The 21,926-nt window shown below is 41.9% G+C and overlaps 1 protein-coding gene across 19 annotated transcripts in view; it reads right to left on the reverse strand.

The window, feature by feature from the left end:
• Window positions 1-21,926, reverse strand: part of MLIP (muscular LMNA interacting protein) — a 163,461-nt gene that overhangs the window by 38,604 nt on the left and 102,931 nt on the right. For 6 of the 19 annotated variants that reach the window (XM_074991150.1, XM_074991143.1, XM_074991146.1 and 3 more), the window contains 5 exons: window positions 12,519-12,584; window positions 12,346-12,429; window positions 12,190-12,249; window positions 10,088-10,132; window positions 5,732-5,776 (listed from right to left, as the gene is read on the reverse strand). In XM_074991150.1, the coding sequence (XP_074847251.1) occupies window positions 5,732-5,776; window positions 10,088-10,132; window positions 12,190-12,249; window positions 12,346-12,429; window positions 12,519-12,584 (300 nt within the window). Of the gene's footprint in view, window positions 1-5,731; window positions 5,777-10,087; window positions 11,473-12,189; window positions 12,250-12,345; window positions 12,430-12,518; window positions 12,585-21,926 lie in introns of those variants that run through there. The other 13 variants (XM_074991156.1, XM_074991151.1, XM_074991144.1 and 10 more) reach the window with 7 other exon arrangements.

Genomic DNA, 21,926 nt, shown 5'->3' on the forward strand with positions numbered 1-21,926 from the left:
TGTAGGACCTTAGAGACTAACTAATTTATTAGGTCATGGGGTTGACCCACTTCTTCAGATGACTGGAATCATCTCAATCATCTGAAGAAATGGGTCTTACTCACAAAAGCGCATGACTTAATACATTTATTAGCCTCTAAAGTGCTACCTAAAGGGGCAGGGAATAGTGGCCACTGAACATGCTGTTTGGGGTCAGAGGCTGCAAAAGAAGGAAGGAAGGATGTGGAGTCAGTATGTCACCCTCTTTACCTGCCCAAAGTCTGGGTAGATTTTTAGACTATTTTGACTTCGTAGCATGCTATTAAATATCTAAACCTTTGATTAAGTCTATATCCATTTTAAAAACTCTTTCTCGCCTGAGGCTCTGATTTCAGCCTAATCTTTTCTCTTATTCGTGTGCATTCTGTCTTGATCTATATTCACACCCACCTCACTCCTCTCTTTCTGGACATTTTGTTCCCTTACCTTGTCTTTCTTAATTTCTCATTCCCTGTTCTCATTATTCCTCCTCTCTTGTATCATCTACAGACTCCCTTTCCTCCACTTCCCTTTGTGGATTTTTCCCTTCCATCTCCTTATCACACCTCTCATTCGCTCATACATTCACCCTCCTGTTTCATCCACCCACGCTCCTCTTCAATGATGCTTCCTTTCCCACAATTCTACCTCATCCAAGTGCCTTCCCTCTCTGCTCCCTGCACTGGGAGATTAGATTCCAACCATTCTAGCTGTCTGCATGTGCTGGCCACTTCAGAAAACAGTTCCCCATCATGAGGTCTTCAGATGCCTCCTCCACCCACTACCTATGCTAAGGCCCGGGCCTTCCTGTAGCTCTGGGGACACACTCCAGATATTTTGCTGGCTGGAATCCTCAGTGCTAACAAAGATATTCTATCGTACCTGCATGAAAGAAAGTTAGTTTGGATGGAATATCACTACTATGGTTATTCTAGCTTTGTTATCTTTACCTCCATACAAGCAAAGCTTTCAATGGTTGGATGCTGAAATCAAACTATAAAAATGTATTTCTAAAAGTGAAATGTTTCTTCCTTAAGGATGATTTTGTAAGCAAGTTATGAGGTCCTTAAAAACCAAGAAAGGGCTGCATAATTTATGAATTAGTCTTATGCAAGCATCTCGTTATAATACTTTGTCATTAATAGCAAAAAACAAGTGTGATTATTGCTTTATTTTAAACTGAGTCACTTTCTTGTGCTTTACCTGGTGTCTGGCTATTACAGTATGTACTCCAAACAGGACCAATTCCGAGAGGTTCTGAATAGCCACTGAACACATACCACTCCCACAAATCACAACAGGCTGCACATACTCAGTTGGTACTCAGAACTTCTCAGAATTTACCCTTTGTAATTGGTCATCATGTCCATGCAGCCTGTCAGAGCTCACAGGTGCTCCTATAGACTGTGTCTACATGTGCCCCAAACTTCGAAATGGCCATGCAAATGGCCATTTCGAAGTTTACTAATGAAGCGCTGAAATGCATATTCAGCGCTTCATTAGCATGCGGGCGGCAGCGGCGCTTCGAAATTGACGCGCCTTGCCGCCGCGCAGCGCATCCAGACGGGGCTCCTTTTCCCATCAGCTCATGGGAATAAGGGGACTTCGAAGTAGGCGGGGTCCTTTCGAAAAGGAGCCCCGTCGGGACGAGCCGCGCGGCGGCAAGGAGCGTCAATTTCGAAGTGCCGCTGCCACCCGCATGCTAATGAAGTGCTGAATATGCATTTCCGCGCTTCATTAGTAAACTTCGAAATGGCCATTTGCGTGGCCATTTCAAAGTTTGGGGCACGTGTAGACGTAGCCCCTGTGAGCTTTCAGTTTTATCCTTGAGTCCGAATCGAGGTGGTCTGAACAAATGCAGAGGAGCCAGGGATGTTATTTTTTGACAGAAATTTATGTATTCAATGATAAACTTTGTTGAAAATGTCTTTTCTCAAAAACTAGCATCTCAGCTCCCCTGCAACCAAACCCTATCCCTCACATGCTCCCCAGTGAAATCTGATGTCCAGTTTTTCTGGTTGGAATGTACACAAGAACACTTGCTAATCAAGTGAAGGATTTTTGTGCATGGACCTGAGATGGAGAGCAATAGTTTCTTAGCATTTTACTGGTATTTTGAGTAGATGAGGCCTGGGAGATGCATCCATGTCTGGTGACTAGCCACCCAAATAAGGCAAAAGTAAATAAATGTTAGAACTTGGCTGCCAGTAATCATCCAAGCAGAAGCCCCAAGCTCTTGGTAAAATATAGTGTGTTTCCTCTAATAGCCTTCATTGGCTAGGGACTGTCAATTTATTATTAAGTGGGGCTCCTATTTGTGAAACAGGTTCTAGACAGACCTAGCTGTCCTCTCTCAGTTCTCCTGTGCTGAGCGTGAACTCTCCCGGGTCCCACCTTCCTCTGAAGCTTTCCTATCACACTGTCTAAATCAATGTTGCTTCCTTTTTTGAGGGGGATGCTAGTAATTGTATTTATAGTATCTTTTCTGGGCTTTTCTATTGTTCCAAACTGTGTGCATTGCTCATCGCAGTTATTAAATCACTTTATCTTCCTGTAAGCAAGAATTTTGTTTGCTGATGCTTCCCAGAGGATTGCATTTTGAATATTTTCTATTGTTTTTTTTATCAATTTGTCTCCATAATCAACATTAGACTCAAGGATATTTAACAATGTGTAAGGCCAACACGCCTGGGTTATTGGCAGGAGGGAATGAATCTGCAACCATGAAGGCTAAAGCCCTGTGCTCTATCACATGAGCTAAAGGCCAGCTGGCTCTCACCCAGGTCTGTAGAGCAAAGACTTCACTCTCCCTTGTCAGTTGTCTCAGTGTCTCTGGGGCTACCAATAGAAAAATAACAGAGAGGTAGCTGTGTTAGTCTGTATTCTAACAACACCAAACAGCAGCCATGTAGCACTTTAAAGACTGACTAACTATCACCTAACAAATTATTTTGTTAGTCTTTAAAGTGCTACATGGCTGCTGTTTCAACTGAAAAGTGTTAGCCTTTGTCTGATGGAGCACAGCATGCATGAGGAATTGCCAGCTGCTCCAAAGATCTGTAGTGATGCTCTACAATGTAGAGCAGAATAAGAAAGCCCTGCAGCTGCTCTAAACTGCTAATAGATTTTGAGAAAAAATAATTGGCCCTAAGATATGGGAGCCACAAATGACTCAGCAATTTCTAGGCAGAGTTGACCACTGAATCCCTGGGAGTGAAGAGATCTTCTATCATTTTTATGTGTCACTGTAAAGGATGAAGACACACACACACACACAGAGAGATCGAGAGAGAGAGAGAGAGAGAGAGAGAGAGAGAGATTTTGTGATGCGGGGAGAGGGGGTGAAGTGCTGGGCATTGCCCAGGCTGAGCTCCTTGTAATAATATTTGAGTTTTGCATATGCCAAAAAGGTGTTTTGATCACTACAGTACAATCTCAGTGCTTTGCTTAGTTGAGTGTCAAATTATTTTAAAGTATTTCTCCTGCCACTGCTTTTTGGTCATGAACTACTTTTAATGGGCATAAGATATGTAATTAAACCTATTCATTTATTTATTATCCAAATCTTAAATTTATAAATTCAATAAAGTAGTCCATGATATGAACAAGGATCTAATGGCATTCTTCTCAGGTTGATTTGCAGTCTGAAAGTAAATGCCTGGGGCAAAAAATGATTTATTATGTCCATCTGGCTAATTAGTCATAGTTTTCTATAAAGGTCCTTGAAGGACAATTATTTTGCATGCTGACGGAGCAGCAAGATATATCCCAGTGCAAATAAAGCTGAATAGGCACCCCTTTGTAATACTGGTGTAATTTTCTGTTTGCATGAAAATATTAGATTTCAAGAAGCATGATTTTTTCAATATTTTTACAAATGCAAAATATACTAATTCTGCACTGAAGGAATATGCAAGACCTAAGGCCACAATCTCCATAAAAAATTCAGAGAGCACTGTAGGGTACCTTCTTTGGTACACAGCACATGACTATGGCATATAATAGGAATCTTTGTGTCATGCTACATAAGGCATTTATATTCTGCCTACCTACATTTCTTGCAGCAGTTTCAACAGTCTTGGTTTTGCTCAACTATCACATAGTGGTTACTTTTAAGAATACTATATTTTACCTATAGATGGCTACAATTCACTGATGGAAAATAATCTGATATAGACATAAATGCTGCTTACTCAGATGTCACTCCCCAGTACCTAAATGCCTTGTGATCAACTTGGGCAAACTAGGGGCCTATAAGAATCTGTAGCAGCATACCCTGGCTATAGACTGGAACTATTAAGTATTGTACAATACGATATTGCATGGTCAGGATTTTGTGGGTACGTGATTGCTGAATGAAGTTCAGATGGCTTTACAACAAAGGCGGTTATAATGTCATAATTCTCAAGGTTTAATTGTTATGCCTCTCCATCTCGAATTAATTTACTTCACATGATTTAATGCTAAGCAGCTTTACTCTGAGGAAAGTCATTGAGCTGCACGATATACATTTTTCCTTATGAATTATAGAAAAATCACTTCAAGACGTTAAATCACCTTGCAGTACATCTCAGAACTGCTATACATACATCTAGGAGTTAAGCTACCCTTTTCCAAAAGTTGTACCATGTTGTCATGCATTATCTAGCTTTCATTTCACAGTTTGGCTACTCCTCATTTAACTAGCTATGAGCAAGGAGAATAGGGCCCCAGAATTTCACCTCTTAACTTTGTCCACATATCTTCTCTGGAAATACCATCACTGGACCTAACCAGGTTACTCACAGAATCACGGGCACTCTCATGCTCCTCTACTAACATCATATATGCCATCATGTGCCAACAGTGCCCAGATGCTTTGTATATTGGACTTACTTCTAACTCCTTTAGACAAAGGATTAATGGGCACAAAACAGACATCAAAACACTCCAGATCCACAAACCAGTTAGTCAACATTTTAATGGAATGGGGCATTCTATTAGTGACCTAAAGGTATATGTGTGTTACTGAAAAAGAACTTGCGCACTGTTCTTCAAAGAGAAACAGCCGAGCTGGCTTTTATATTCAAATTCGGCACATTAACACGTGGTTTAAACCGGGACGAGAACTGTGAGTCACTACAGGGGCTCGTCTGCATACTTGACTTAAGCTAATTCTTGACCTCCCCCCCCCACCCCTCCACTTTCTGATTTGCTCACCTTGATTATCTTTTTCTGATTTGTCCTCCTTGCTTACTGTTTTTGGTTCTCTGTGCCTTAAATATTGAGTCTGTTCTGGTCTGGCTATGGTCTGAAGAAGTGGGTCTGTCCCACAAAAGCTCACCTAATAAACTGTTTTGCTTGTCTTTAAAGTGCTACTTGACTGCTTTTTGTTTTGATCGTGTATAGACTAGCACGGCTTCCTCTCTGTTACTTTTTAAACAAGTTTTCAATCAAAATGGAAATATTTTAAATGGTCACTAGGAGGCAGTAGGCCACCAACTAAACTTTGCTTTATTTAGGATCTCTCAAACCCTGCTCTTTGTCCTATGATTCCATCTCACTTGTTGGCATACTTGTATATTCATATTCACGTTCTGTGTGGAAGGAGCAATAAATCACTTTCATGTGAAACCACTGACTGCAACTTTTCTTCCAAGGACTAAGGAGGGACACAGTAATTTCTTCAAATTTCATACCTGTAAATTTAAAAACTGTAGTTCGTAATACATACCAGTTGACTCTCTGTCACTGTAGGTGTCGATAAGTAAAGATTAGCCTGCAACAGAGTAAATACATACATTCTCATATAAACTAGCATAATCCATTCTAACAATCACACAATCTGGGATGTATGTATGGGAAGGATGCTTATTCACTACAGAGGGGAACCCACAAGGACTCTTTCCATAGATTATGAGCAGTTCCTGGATGATGGGAGTATAACATTTACATGTTACCACATCATTTGTAGGTATGTTTGTGCTCCTAATGAAAGGAAGACATTTGAGAAAAATATAGGCCCCCGTAAGAAGTCCTTATATCAGATGTAAAGGTTTGCCTCTACAAAGTGGTCAGTTAAAACAACCATGGTGAAAACACCTTTCTAATTACAGCCCCCCATGAAATTAAGCCCTTACTAAAGTCTCAAGTGGTTCATTGCTAGATGGAGATTGCTGGAGCATTAAAATGTCACCTATGTTTTAGGGAGTGACCCCTCCTACAAGTGAATTCCACTGAGCATTAGTAGGGTTCCGCATAAAAGACACTAGCCTTCCTGGATGGCACATTCAACTTTAAGACCCGGGTCATTAAATGCAATGTATTCTTTGGTTAATTAAAAACTTTTCATCTATAATAGGTAGTCTTTGATGTTACAAGTTCAGCATATTAAGGGCCAGATGTGGCAAGTGTCTACAGCCTGCATTGGATGGCACTACAGCAGAAGATCGAAGGAGAGATACCAACTGACTTAACCACTATTCCTCCTAATGGTTTCCTTTAGCAGAGTAACTCCATCACCCTGGAAGAGGACAGAATATGTGCACCCCTGGCTTCTTCCAAACTCCACAGGCTGGTATTGTCTGGGGATGGGACCAGTGACCCACTTTCACTAACCCCAGTGGGATGAATAGTACCACCACAGCTCATCCATCAACACTGTGCTCCCTGGTCACATTGCTGCTGGTTCCGGCGTGTGGCACATCAAAGGAAAGCTCCCAGGTCCCTCTACCACCTTCTTATACTTGCACCCTGCCCAGGGTCAGCCACAGCACTTTCAGCCCTGAGGTGCCACTGCTTTGTACTTTGTGCAGTCACTTACAGCTCATGGAAGTGAATACAAGAGAAATATCAATTGCTACACAAGGCGAAATGGTGGTGGCTGAGAATTCAGCCCTTCAATTTTTAAACACTCTTGAAAAAATATTGAGCTAAGACCAAAACCACTTGTACAGACTGTCACTAAAGGGTAGCTTACAATTACTGTGACTGATCGGTGCATGCAAACATTGATGTAACGTAAAGAAAATACGTAAAGTGAGTTAGCAGGATGACAGCTTCTGCTGTGTCTGACTCTCAAGCAAATAGTATGCAGTCACATGTTTTTCTTCTATAACTAATGGCACAGCTGACAGCTTCCCAACAAACATCCAGTCATAGAAATTATGCAAATAAATGATAATTATATTGTCAAAATACTATGCTAATCTGTCTAAGAAAACAATTTAAATTGGCAGAGTGAATAGCTATTTCAGATAAAAGAAACGTAGTGCAACACCCTTCTGAGAAAATAAATGAAATTAAAAAATCATTGCTCCATGAAAGACCTCTAGTCATGAGCAGGCTGGATGAATTCATAGTTCAATGTTGGTACAATAAATGTCCTTACAATGGATGGCAACTTCAGCCCCAACAGGTCCCTCACAGAAGTTCCTAGCTTTTGAATTCATTAAGAAGAGATGTGGCTGGTGCAAAATAAAAACCTTATAGTACTTTGGAGCAAAGCAGAAATATATAGGAAATTGACCCCCTAGACACACAGGATATTGTTGGCATTTCTACAGGTCACAAGCCCCCTCAGTCCCTGATAGATTCCCTGGAGGCCGCAGGTCTTCTGTCTGCTGTGGAACCCTTCTGTACTCTTGAGGAGCAGCCATGTGAGCACCTTCATCTGCATAATTCTAGACTCCTGTTTCCTCCAGCATAGAGTATTTACCTATCCCCCCACCACCACCACCCTCACAACTAAACAACTCCAACAACGTCCACATTTGGAAACAAAATACAAAAACCTAAGTGCAGGAAAGAAGGCAGTTTATGAATCAGAGTATCTAAAGAGGTGGCAGCTCAACAATTTACATTTGATTTGATGTGAGACTTAAAAATGTCAGTGCATTTGTAAATGAACTGGACTGTAATTCTACCCTGTTAAGAGCCACACACGAGCAAGAGCCAACAAATACCTCTGCTGGAAATGTTAGCCGCTGTATTCCTTCTAAGGCTAATTCTGCTTAAAGCAATGTGTCAGGCACAGTTTAGAGATTAAAAGACTCACACTGGAGTGGTGAGCAATATACACATTATCATCTTCAAGATACAAAATGTCAGCTTGCTCCTGCGTTTCACCAAAAATGAAAGTCACTCTTCCAGTTAGCACAAACCAGCACACTCTGTCCTTTAAAATTCACATTCTGTAGTATTCAATGAAAACACGTAACTGCATGCAATAATTTTTTTTTCTGTAGCTACTCACTTAGGAAACAAAATTGCATTGATGAAGCAGTGTGCTAGGAACAAGCTGGAAAATTTGTATTGCTTTTGCCTGCGCTGCTCCTGGTGTGTGATGGATTGAAAGGTAGATTGGTGAATCTTGAGCATATGTCAGCATATTAAAAATGGGTCATGAGTAAAATAATGTACCTTCCTTAACTGCTTATCCTAAGGAAAGTAAACATATTAATTTAGTGTGTGTATATTCATACACATATGAATTTTTTCCATGTCTGTGTCTGAGTCCATTTGTTCAAGAACTTCTTCTAAACGGTAAGAGCTTGGACTGTGAAATTTGGTGTGCAGTTTCCTCTTATCCTAACATAGAGAAAGGTCAGAGCTTGGTTGTGCCAAGAAAACAGCAAGTGCCTGGACTGGAAATATTTTCCCCAATGTGGAAAAGGAGGGGACAAAGAAAGGAGGCACAACATCCTGCAGAGTCGCCACGGGGGGCAGTGAGTGCAGGGGATGCTATGCTGCACAGTGACCAATGGGAGCAAGCAACCAGGAGGCAAGTCAGCTGGTGATGGAGCGCCACAGGGCCACCGGCCACGCTAAGGGCTCCCCTCCACCCCAAACAGTGCCAGACTCGGGGGAGCCCACCACACACCAGCCTCACTCATCTCCCTACCCCTAAAGAGACGCCAAGTCAGGAACTGGAGCCTTGACCCACTTGGCCCAGCTGAAGGCCAGGGAGGCCTGCTGGAGGCTGGGACCAGCTCCCCCAGCCTCAATCCCCTTGGACCAGTTGCAGGTTGCGAGGCCACTGCAAGTCAGGGCTAGCCCTAAGCCCTGCCCCACCCCCATACTAACTATAGGCTCAGGAGGGTACCTGGAGGATGGCATGAGCCCATGAAGGCCCACCACCACCAGCTGCAGGGCAGGGGGAGCAGATGCACCCAAGGCTGGACCCCCAGGTACCCAGCCTCCCAGAAGAAGCTGTTAGCCAGAGAGCACAGCCCTAGCCCCTAGAGGGATGTGCTGCCAAAGCAGCACCACCTTTGCCACCTTGGGCAGCCCTGGTGAGCTCCCCAACCCTGGCCCGTCAGTCCCCTGTCCTCAGTCCTCCACCTCCCCATCCCTGCCATCACTCATCTACACCCCTGCAGCAACCCCACAACCCTTGTGCCGAGCACCCCATATGCACTGAACCCTTTTGGCAGTTCTGGAAGAGATGGGACAGTTTGTGCCCACTCAGCACTAAATTGTTTTTGGTTTTCAGTATGAGGGGATAAGAACGTCATGTAAAGCAAGTGCTCCTGGTCAGAGATTTTGCCTCAGGTTGGCACAGCACCCTCCGGACTTCTGGAGGGATGCGATCCAGAGCAGCCTTTGCTTCATCTTTTGAAGAACATCACTCATGTCAATGCTGTGTATACAGCAGTGAGTCACTCATCGCTCTACCATGCCCCTTTTGGGGTTTGCTTGCCCCCCTTCAGTCATTAATTTCAAACAGACTTTGGTGGTGACCATTCCTGCACAGGTGTGCATGAGGAAGGCATCTTTTTGCCCTCATTTGTGCAACTGTGCAAGGTTTCTTGTAGACAGCAGCCAAGGCTGATACCGACCATTATCTACAAAGGGATTAGACTGACTCACCAAGTCCAGCCACCCTGAAGAGCCACTGGACGATAAGGCCTGGGGTTCAATTGAAATGGTGGTGAGAGATGTCAAGTTTGGTTTCCAAAGCCTTGAACTATTCAGTCCCCTGACAACTGTAAAGGAATTTTCATGTCCTAGATGGATTTACTCAGCTATTACTTCAATAAGCATGCTTAATTCTACAAAATTTCTGTAGCAAAAATGCAGAGTGACTTACATATTTGGTTTCCCGTCCGGCTGATTTCTGCAGTGTTGCAGACATCTGTACACAAGAGAAATTAAAATAACATACTGCCAATGGTAAGCTGACAATTCCATGAACTTTTAGTAAGATATTAACTGCTAAAGTTCTAGGAAACCATCAGTCTGCAACCCTTATGAAGGTTTCATCAGAGAGGTGCGACATGATTCACTAATGTTTAGCTCTCAGTGTTGAGTAATTGTTTGAGCTGTATTATTATTTGTCATAAAGATAGAACTCCAGCATCTGACTTTATGGTATTATAGTTGCCCTTGGCATTTGGAGTAGATAAACTCTCAGAATGAATCTGCTAGCAGACAGAACCGACTCCCAAACAGGAATTCATTTCTATTTGCCTGTGAGATATGTTGTAATTATCTTTTGTTCTGTGCTGCTATCCAGCAAGAATTCTCATCTTTCACCAGATTCTCTCTGCTTAGTCCATGACATTCCTGAGGCACTTAAACGAAGGCATCCATTGTATCTCTCCTTTGCCCACTCTTTCTACTGCCCTTATCATTCCTCTTTAATCTGGCTTCTTTCTTTCAGGGTCCAGTTCTCCACTCTCTTGCAGCTGGTATAATTAAACAGATTAGCACAGAGTGGGTACAGCTATCACAGCAGAAATCTCTCTCACACCTGTAGTAACATTTTACAGACACTTTATTTGGCGTAAATAGCTACACAAAGTGAAGGCATGGGAGAACAAAGCTACAGGTTACACAAGTATCCCATGTATCAACAATTTAAAAGAATCCTTTCCTCACTCCCACCTGCTTCTCTAGTTACCATCCAATCTTTCTCCTGTATTTTCTCTTATGAGACCTATGACTCGCTTCACCATTACCCTGCAACTCATGAGATCTCTTACACCAGTGAAAAGTCAGTACAGATTAGGTGTGGAATACTTCCACTGCAATATAGTAATGTTTTATCCACACTTTACAGTAGTGTAAATGACCATACAAGAAGCAGAGCAATAGCAAGGGCCATAGGGACCCATTGGCATCAGTGGGCTTTGGCTCAGTCCCACTGCCAGGATGTCCTCTTCCCGCTTCTCAAATCTGGTTTTGTTCCCTCAACTCCACCACAATTACCTTGACCAAGCCTGACAATTGTGTGCAATGTTGCAGTCACATCGATCCCAAGATAAGAGAGAAACAAAATGGGTGAGGAAATAGCTTTTATTGGACTGGGTTGCTGTGGGAGACAGAAAAGCTACTGAGCTCCATGGACCTCTTTCAGGTCTGGGCAAGGTACTAAGAGTGTCCCAGTAAATACACAATCAATCAGATTGTTAAGCCTAAGTAGTTAGCATGTCTTCTAATGGATCAGTGATGCTGAAGTTGCCAGTTAACACCCTGCAACCACAGGACAAAAAGGGAGGTTAGTGGGTAATTAATATATTGTAGAAATAATCCAGTAAGTTCCCTTCCCTTTGCCAGGTATAGTGCTGCATCACAGGGACAGGGAGAGATGCAGGGAGGAATCTCCAGCAACCCTACAAAAGGAATACCAGTTCTGCCAACTTCCTCCACAAATACAAGTACCCTGGTGCTAGTGGACGTAAAGGTTCAGAGTCTCCCCTGTGAACTAGATGGTCACAATCTTTCTGACATCTCCTAAATCTGTCTGTGCCTCAATACCCATTGGCTTGCCATGTCTATTATCTGGAAGAGGGATTATACAAGGCTTGCTAAGGCTCAGGAGTAAGCAACCAGAGGAATAGGGAGCTGTGTATCTCCAGCTGGGTTCAGTCACCATCCTGTTGGCCACTCACTCAGAGGTTCTGCCTTATGAAAGGTCAGGTACTTTTGGATTCTACTCAGACTTCTGGGCCTTCAAAGGACATATCCCCTTTCTTCATATACTGCAGCTACACCTGCCTCCACATATTTCTGTTGCAGTAAAGAGGACGTAGGTCAAAAGCTGTAGCTGCCCTATCCTCTCTTTTTCTTGTGCGTGTGCTTGGACACTCAGAGAGGACCTGAATTGATCTCATTTTTTCCAGCTGCTACGTAGCTGTCTACTGTTACAGTTTCCGTAATTATTGTATGTGGCAAAGCTTACACACTTACTTTGCCTATGTCTGAATCCACTAATGTGTGCAGGGAAGATGGAGAAGATTCACACCGTCGCTGGAAAATGGAATTTGAAAGTGCAAGATTTTGTTAATAACAAGAAAAGAAGGAAAAGAAAGAAAACATTTTAATACCACATTAGTGCTATATTACCCTAGGTAAGGGATCCTGTAAGACTTGATCTATGGCAGCACAGACTTCTTCAGTTTGTTGTCTGAGCTGGGCAGGGGAGCACATCTGGACAAGTAAATGCAACAGCTGAATTAGTTCCGGCTTTGTGATTCCAAATGAAGCACTGACCATAGAAGTGTATTGTGAGTCTCTACCTTTAAATGCGTGTCCAAAGTGGTGTCCTCAGTCACTTCTTCTCTTTTAACTGGCTCTTCTAATGCCTAGAGATAAGTAAAAATTGTTCTGATGATACATTGGCCGAAAACAATAACATATTTTTTCAGTGTGGACATTTCTTTTCTTGGTACTTCCCTGTTCAGCTGGGAAAGAAGATCACTCAGTACTGAGCTTAGTCAAATGAAAGTGCCCATCTCTTGAAACATTAAAGATGTTCTGTACAGACAGAGCACTACATTATTGGAAAGGAGAGAACCTCTTGTTTTGAGCCTAATTTATTCTTGGAGTTCAGAGCAGTATCAAAGATTAAACATTTTCCTTGTGTAATGTAAGCCTGTTGTCAAAGGTATAATATTTTTACTTGCAGTATTTATCATTTATATATACATAAAAATGAGATAAAGATATAAATGATAAATACTACAAGTAAAAATATTATACCTTTGATAACAGAGATAATATAATGTCACTCTCAACACAGTCTCTATATTCTGTATAACATTCCAGACAAGGTGTGGTCCCTGGCAAACGAGAGGTAAGACTGGGACACAATCTCTTTGGAAGCCTGTTGGTGTGTTTCTGTGGCTTTTTCCTTTAACCAATGCCTCCTCTTTAAGAAGTGCTGAGATTCCATGTAATTTGACAAAGGATGCAGTAAGTTCAGTGGGGTTCTAAACAAAAAATTGTATAGATAAAGGAAAACCTTTGCTCTATGTTAATGAAAGAAAACCTCTGTAAAGCCTCAGTGGCTGAAGCAGGTGTCTTATTTATGAGTATCTGTTTAGATTTCAGTTTGATTTTTTTCTCTGTCCTTCTCAGCGTAATCTCTTGAAAGCAAAACCCAGAGCAATGTGCTTTGAGGACAGGTCAAACTTTCAAACCACAGAGTTGATGTCCACATGAAATTAATGAATTTGCCCATCCCCAATTCTACCATAATTGATGCATACCCACAAAAGCCAGACTTAGTGAGGTCAGAACAACATTCTTGTTTCATTTCTACTTCTAGCTTCTGAGGTATGCTCTAGTTGCTATAACCCTGCACCTGCTTTGAAGTAACTTCCAAGGAGCCTCCATGCTGAGATACCATAATTAACCTGGAATCTGTGGAGAATGACGACACACTGCAGGGGTCAGGAGCTGTGGATTTTTCCAAAACACTATCTTTTTTTCAGTTTCCTTTTTACTATTTAACTTAAAACTCTATGAAAAGAGAAAGAGCTGTGCCTTTTAAAATTAGTTAACCTGCACACTCCCTACTTCAGTGGAGTTCTGCAGGAAGACTGACATCTTAGCATGGAGCAAGCCAGGATGTCCCAGTACACAATATGTCATGGTTGCAAAATTAGCCTGTGTTTAAGATAGTGTGCAGTGAACTACATTTTTTTTTGCCCAACTATTGAGGACATTCAACACAATATTGTAAAGTTATTAGTATTTTACCTTGCAGCTACTTCAGTTATTGTTTATTGTATTATATGTTATAATATATCAATTTAAAATATAACATTTCCATCAATCTGAAGAGTTTGTAAAAACAGAACTTTCGTAGAAAGTGTTTACATATTTGAATTTTGTTCAAAGTCAAAATTCTGAGGTCTAAAACCCTCCACAAAATAGAATGATCTTTGTTCTTTGAACAGTTAGAGTAACTGCTAACGTGTGGATATAAGTCAGAAAAACAATCTGTTTTATTTCGATACATCAATCAAATAAACCCTAACAGTGGGGACTCTGTTAAGCTGCTCAAAAAAATTCCATCTCCATCCAGCTACTGAGCACACTAAATAACTAATGGGGTGGGAGGTATAAGCTTATGTGGCCAGAATGCTTCAAGTGGCTAAACATGCTCCAAAATGAGGAAACTATGACTTAGCAGTATCTGAGTAGTCTTTACGGAAGGTACCACATATACAAAAGTATAGTTAAAGAAGCATAGTTGTCAGCTTGTCTGATGGTTTAACAGTATGAAAAATAACAAGTCCTGTGGTACCTTATAGACTAACAGATATTTTGGAGTATAAGCTTTTGTGGGCAAAGATCCGCTTCATCAGATGCATGAGTGAGGGGCGGGAGGGGTGTTTTCAGAGGAGTATTTAAAGAGTGGGGTCCAAGTAAAAGGGAGGGCCAGAACTGAGAAGGTCTATTCAGTCAGGGTGGAAATGGCCCATTATCAGTAGTATACATCAAAAGAGGAGAAAACAAGTCAAATCAGTCGGGGGGGACGTGGCCCATTGTCAGATTCTAATGTGGAAGTGTGAACCCCCGTAGCAGAGAACGTGCTTTTGTAATGGGCCAACCACTCCCAGTCTCTGTTCAATCCTTGGTTGATGGAGTCAAATTTGCAAATGAATTGCAGCTCAGAGATTTCTCTCTCCATTTTATTTTTGAATTTTTTTTGTTGCAGGACTGCTACTTTTAAATCTGTTACTGAGTGTCCAGGGTGACTGAAGTGTCCTCCTACAGGTTTTTGTATGTTACCATTCCTGATGTCTGATTTATGTCCGTTTATTCTTTTACGTAGAGACTGTCCAGTTTGGCCCGTGTAAATAGCAGTGGGGTGTTGCTAGTACATGACGGCATATATTATATTAGTAGATGTGCAGGTAAAGGAGCCCCTGATAGTGTGGTTGATGTTAGGTCCTGTGATGATATTGCTGGTGTAAATATGTGAGCAAAGTTGGCAGTGAGGTTTGTTGCAGGGATTGGTTCCAAGTTTAGAGTTACTGTGTTGTGGTCTGTGGTTGCTGGCGAAAATTTGTTTAAGGTTGGCAGGCTGTCTGTAGGCAAGGACAGGGCTGCCTCCCGAAGTCTGTGAGATGGGTTGCCCAGGATGGGTTGCAGATCACTGATGATGCATTGGAGAGGCTTCAGCTGGGAGCTGAATGATGGCCAGTGGTATTCTCTTGTTTTCCTTGCGAGGCCTGTCCTGTAACAGGTGGCTTCTGAGTATCCATCTGGTTATGTCAATCTGTTTTTTTCACTTCCTTAGGTGGGTATTGTAGTTTGAGGAAAATTTGGTAAAGGTCTTGTAGATGTTTGCTTCTCTCTGACAGATCGGAGCAAATACGGTTGTACCTTAGTGCCTGGCTGTATACAATGGATTGTGTAGTGTGCCCTGGATGGAAGCTGGAGGCATGAAGATAAGCATAGCGGTCTGTGGGTTTTTGGTATAGGGTGGGGCGCTAGGGGTCGAGAAATGAAGCGTTGTTCCAGGTCATCCATAAAAATGTTGGCATACTGTGGAGCCATGCGGGTGCCCATAGCAGTGCCACTTATTTGAATGTATAAATTGTCCTCAAATCTGAATAGTGTCACTGACCTGGAAAAACACTTCCTCAGTTTTTGTCCCCTAGCACCCCTCCTCTACCTGCGCTACATTGATGACATCTTCATCATCTGGACCCATGGAAAGGAAGCTCTTGAAGAGTTCCACCATGATTTCAACAGTTTCCATCCCACCATCATCCTTAGCCTAGACCAGTCCACACAAGAGATCCACTTCCTGGACACTACTGTGCAGTTATGCGATGGTCACATAAACACTACCCTGTACCAGAAAGCCACAGGCTGCTATGCTTATCCACATGCTGCCCTGACAAACACACAGACCAGAAGAACAGCTAAGAGAAGAGAAAGCAACCCCTAAGGAAGAAAAACAAATTTATGGAGTAGGATTTGCCATCAAAAATGAACTGACAAAGCTCCTGTCTGAATTCCCTGTCAGCATCAATGAGCATCTCAGGATTGTCCACTTGAAGCTTGCCAAAAACCAACAGGAAACTGTCATCAGTGCTTATCCACCAACTCTAGATGTCAAAGATGATGTAAAGGAGAAGTTTTATACCCAACTGGACACAGTCCTGAAAGACATTCCAAAAGAAGACAAGATTATTCTCTTGGGGGATTTCAGTGCCAGAAGAGACATGGATCTCTTGCAGACTATCATTGGGAAAGAAGGAGTCAGCAACAGCAACTCCAATGGGGTTCTCCTCCTTACAGAATGTGCAGAAGACAAGCTCCTCATCATGAACACCCTGTTCCACCAGAAAAACAAGTTTAAGACCTCATGGCAACATCCTCAAGCGAAGCACAGACAACTCATAGACTCTGTCATTGTGCACACTCGGGATCAGCATGATGTCCTTCTCACATGTGCAATGACTAGTGCTGATGATGGCTGGACTGGTCACCACCTTATTCAATCCACAATTGCAATTAGGATTCTCACCAAACAGAGAAGTCAGAGGAAGCAGATCTGACAAAAGATCAATGTACAAAGATGAAGTGACTTCCAAATAGCACTCCAAAGGAAGCTGCCGACAGTACACCCTGAAGATGTGGAAGAAGACTGGTGTCAATTGACAAATGCCATCATTGGAGCTTCTAGAGAAACCATTGGCTACCAGAACAGGAAGCATCAGGAGTGGTTTGATGACGATAATGTGGAAATTGAACACTTGATTGAGGCAAAAAGGAAAGCGTTTAGGGCCTGGCAAAGCAACATCAACTGCATGACAAAAAGGAGAAGCACGTGCCAGCACGAAGGCAGAAGTACAACATCAAACAAGGACTCTGAAAAAAAAGTGGTGGACTGAGAAGGCACAAGAACTCCAGCACCTCACAGACATCAATGATACAAGAGGTTTCTTCAATGCCACCAAAGCTGTTTGTGGACCGAGAAACCGTGGAATCAATCCCTGAGATCAAAGCACGGTACCCAGCTCTTGAAAGACAATGAAGCCATTCCTTCTCACTGGAGGAAGCACTGTAATGAGCTCTTGAACCACCCCTCCACTGTGTTCCTAGAATCCCTTTACAAAATCCCTCAGCATCCACCTTGAGACAATCTTGCAATATTTCCTACCCTGAGTGAGGCCCAAGCTGTCATCAAAATGATGAAGTGCAACAGGGCAACCAGACAGAATCCCCACCAAAGTCTTCAAAGAAGGTGGCCAGAGCTCCACAAATAGCTTCACCTCCTGATTGTGAAAATCTGAGAGTGGGAGCAGATGCCACAAGATTTCAGAGAGACACCAATCGTCAGTCTTTTCAAGAAGGGTGACAAATCAGACTGTGGAAACTATTGTGGCATCTCCCTCCTGGCAATGGCAGGGAAATCTCAGCTCAAATCCTTGCAAACTGACCCCTGCCACTCTCAGAAGAAATTCTCCCAGAATCCCAGTGTGGCTTCCAACCATTCTGAGGAAGAGCAGACGTGATCGTCACTGCTTAGCAACTCCAAGAAAAATGTTGTGAACGCAACCAAGCCTTATATGTGCGTTTCATCGACCTGACCAAAGCATTTGACTCAGTCTGTTGTAGTGCCTGTGGACCATCTTCTCAAAGATCGGTGCCACAAGAGATTCATTTGCATTTTAAGGCTGCTTCATGACAATATGACTGCCACAGTATAGATCAACAATGGATCCCAAAGCAAAATGGGAGTCAAGCAAGTCTGCATCATTACCATCACTGTTCTGCATCTTCATTGCAACTTTGGCACATCTTCATCTCTATGACCCTTCACTTTATGAATGGCAAGCTTCAAGATGGTGTGAAGATTGTCTATAGAACGAATGGGAAGCTTTTCAATCTCAGGAGACTGAAGGCTTAAAAGCAAGGCCTCCACAACCTCGATCACGGAGCTCCAGTATAGGGAAGATAATATGATTGTTGCTTTTTCTCCCACAGCCCTTTTAGAGCGTCTGAAGTGCTTTCACTGATGCATACGAGAATCTTGGCCTCATACTGAACATCAAAAATACCAAGGTGCTCCACTAACCTTCATTGACTGGACAATCTCACACACCTTCTATTGAAGTCAATGGAGAACTCCTGGAAAATGTGGAGCACTTCCCATACGTTGGAGGTCATCTTTCTGCTGAAGCTGACATTGATGCTGAAATCCAGCATTGTTTAAGCCATGCAAGCTCTGCTTTTGCCCACCTGAGACAAAGGGTCTTCAAGAACCAGCATATCTATCCCAAGACAAAGCCCCTTGTATACTGTGCAGTGGTTGTTCCAGTGCTGCTGTATGTATGTGAACCCTGGACAATATACAAGCATCATTTGAAGGCATTTGAACGATATCATCAACACTGCCTCAGGAGAATCCTAAATATCTCTTGGGAGGATAGGTCCACGAACACTAGCATCCTGGCAGAATCTAACATGACCAGCACTGAAGCCATCATCATTCATCAACAACTTTGCTGGACTGTTTTGCAAATTGGAGGAAGGACAGAGGAGTGCTGGGGGCCAGTGGAAGCAATATAAGGACATGCTGAAGGCACATATGAAAAAGTGCAGCATCAGTGTCAACACTTAGGAGAACCTTGCTCAAGAGCATCCCCAGTGGAGAACAGTAATCACTGAGAGGGTGGCACAATTTGAGATGTCCCACCACAGTGCAGACCAGGAAAGGAGGAGGAGGAGAAGAAAAGAGCATCAAAAACAGCCCCACATCCCTCCAACAGTTACCAACACTGGTGTCTTCTGTGATAAGATCCGTGGCTCCAGAATTGGGCTGATTAGCCATCATTGAACTCACAAATAGGAGGGTGACATGAAGACTTCCTACTAGTTATCAAATGACCGCCAAGAAGAAGAGACTGTGAAACTTTGATGGTTAGAACTCAGAGTCCTGCAATGGCTTTCTAAAAGAAAGACAGAAGCTCCAGAACCTGCTTTGCAAAACTGCATGTTGTCAGATGGATTCGAGCATTTTAATAATCACATGAACTGATAAATCCATTTATTTTCCATTTTACACCTAGAGAAGGTGGGTCTCTAACAGAAGTAACATTTTTTATCATGACTCTTTGATGCAAGATATTTGTTTGTGTGATGATGTGATGTGTGATGATCAGGTGAGTGATGCAAATGTTTGATCATCAGGTGAGTTTTCTGGATTGTTTTGTTTTTTTCTAGGTGTGTAAATCTTCTTGAAATGTTGTTTTAGATGCATATGATGTTAATCGAGTGACATCATTCTAACTGGGATAGCAGAACATATCGATGGTTGCTAACTCCAAATAATGTAAAATCATTCTCAGTATGTCAAGCCAGAATATAATATTATATTTGTACGCTGTTTGTGAAGCTCAGAATAGGAAGTCACAGGAACAAATAGCACTTTAACTTGCAAGAAACAGTTTGATGTGACTGTATAGTAGTCAAAATAAATTTTCCCTCTTGAGTGCTAAAGAGATCAAAGTGTAGACTTTCTTGAACTGTGACTCCAGAGTTAAGAAGATATTACTGAAGGTTTTGCATTAGTGATTTGTCCAATTTGAGTCTAGAATATCTGCAAAACAAACAATGGTTGCTGAGTCTGAAGAAAGTTTTACTTAAAGGTTTATCTGCTCAAAACCTCTATTTGAACAATTTCTTCCATTAAGGAAAACTTTGCATTAATTAAAGTCCTGAAAGTTGTTTTAAGGGCACGTCCAGTACAGGTAGCTTTGAGCCAGTTTGTTCAGTATACTGATAAATAAAGCCATCTTATATGATACAGTTTGAGTGAAAGACACCTTTACATCACATTAATAAATTAAATTTCTAAATAATTGGTATGTCTGAAAAAGAGAAATAATCTGCCCTGGAGCTCGAGTTTTTTAATTAGAATCCAACTTCATCATATTTAAATACAGGAGGATAAGAATCAAGGCTCGAGGGATAATTTAGAATACAAAATAAGCTTCAGTTACCTCAGATGACCTCTCTTTTTTGATGCTTGCTGAACTAGGGTAATATGTTTCTTGATGTTATCAGACCCCTTCCCTTTTGCAAAGTGATTGAAGGGTTGGTTCTATCATTATCCAACTGTAACGTATGCTTTGATACAAGGTCAAAGGAAATGACTCAGTAATGAAAAAGACACCAGAGCTGGGTATATGCTCAGCATAGCACATAAAGTATTTAAGGACGTGTGTTCCAAAAAAAAAAAATGATTTTGAGAATTAATTTTGCAAATATTATAACATTGTATGTTTATGAAGGCACAACCCTTTAACATTTCAAAATAAACATTTTTACAGCCATACATCACTAGATTCCCTTTGATGACTGCCCTTACCAGATTGGTAGGTGGCCCAGTAGAGTCACACTGTCATGGAGCATGGTGGAGATACAAAGATAGATGAAATTCCATGGATCTAGGTAGAATTTTGAAGCAAACTGATTTTGGATTGTATAGGGGTTTGTGAAGAGCAGAAGGGAGGAGACAGTAATGCGAACCAGCTTCTTGAAGTGCTAAGGAAATAAGCTAAGCTTATGAAAGTAACTGTCAGTGGAGAGGGGAGGGGACTGGCACATTTTATTTTCATTTAGCCATGTAGAAGCACTCCCAGTAGTGCTAACACCTTTGGATTACAAAGGTCCTGATTTGGACTTTCAGCCACACAAGCAAAGTTCAACCACTGAACGGAGTATTCCACCAGTTATACGTACCTTGCTTTGGTTGATTTAACAACAGATAGCCACATAACCAGTGAGTAAAAATAGGACTGTGTATGTTTGCACTGCTGAGGGAAGGAAAGAGCATATGATGTACAATAATGCACTGTCTTTGTGACAAGAAATTGGATTACTCTCACTGTCTAGCTCACAAACGGTCTTCACTGTAGCTCACCTTGCAGAGTTTTTTCTGCCCCTGGCCCAAAAATGCCCCAATTGAAATCAGTCCCATGGAGAAAGGACCTTCATTAATTGACCATTTGGAGTGTCTGACCACCCAATTAAGAAAGAAACCCAACCATTTAATCTAATAATGGGGTGGGGTGGGGGTGTTGTGTTGTGTTAAAGACCACATTTCTGCCAGCAGGCTTAGAAGAGGAAAAAAGCCTTAAAAATTACTGTCTTTCTTGACCCTCAGGTGTTAAAATGACAATAGTACCTTGGGGATCCATCAAAAGAAGTTTAAAAAATATATCTCCAAAATGTCATATGTACAGAGAGAGAGAGAAAGAGATTAGAGATATAGATGGGTTGATTAAACAAATAAGAGTTAGATACAGGAAGGGAAATATATCGACAGCAGAAATGAAATAGTCATCACCTTTTTATCATGAGATCTGGTACTCATATGAAGTATGACTGGATCATAGACCTCCAGGGCCCGGGCAAACACATTTCTCTTAATCCCAGGAATAGTCAAGTATTACTGCTTAAGAAGTGAAATGAGGATTGTCTTATTTTTCTGAAAATGTCTAAGCAATGATATCGAATTATAAGCAGATGATATGTGCTGTGTTCAGTAGTGACTGTCATGATCAATGAATGCCTGTGTTAGATGTTCCAGAGCAACATTTCTTGGTGCAAGAAGTGTAGCTCTAAGGGTATGTCTATACTTGAACACGGAGGTGTAATTTCCAGCTCAAGGA

Source organism: Carettochelys insculpta, chromosome 3, assembly GCF_033958435.1.
Source record: "Carettochelys insculpta isolate YL-2023 chromosome 3, ASM3395843v1, whole genome shotgun sequence".
Taxonomy (NCBI): Eukaryota; Metazoa; Chordata; order Testudines; family Carettochelyidae; genus Carettochelys; species Carettochelys insculpta.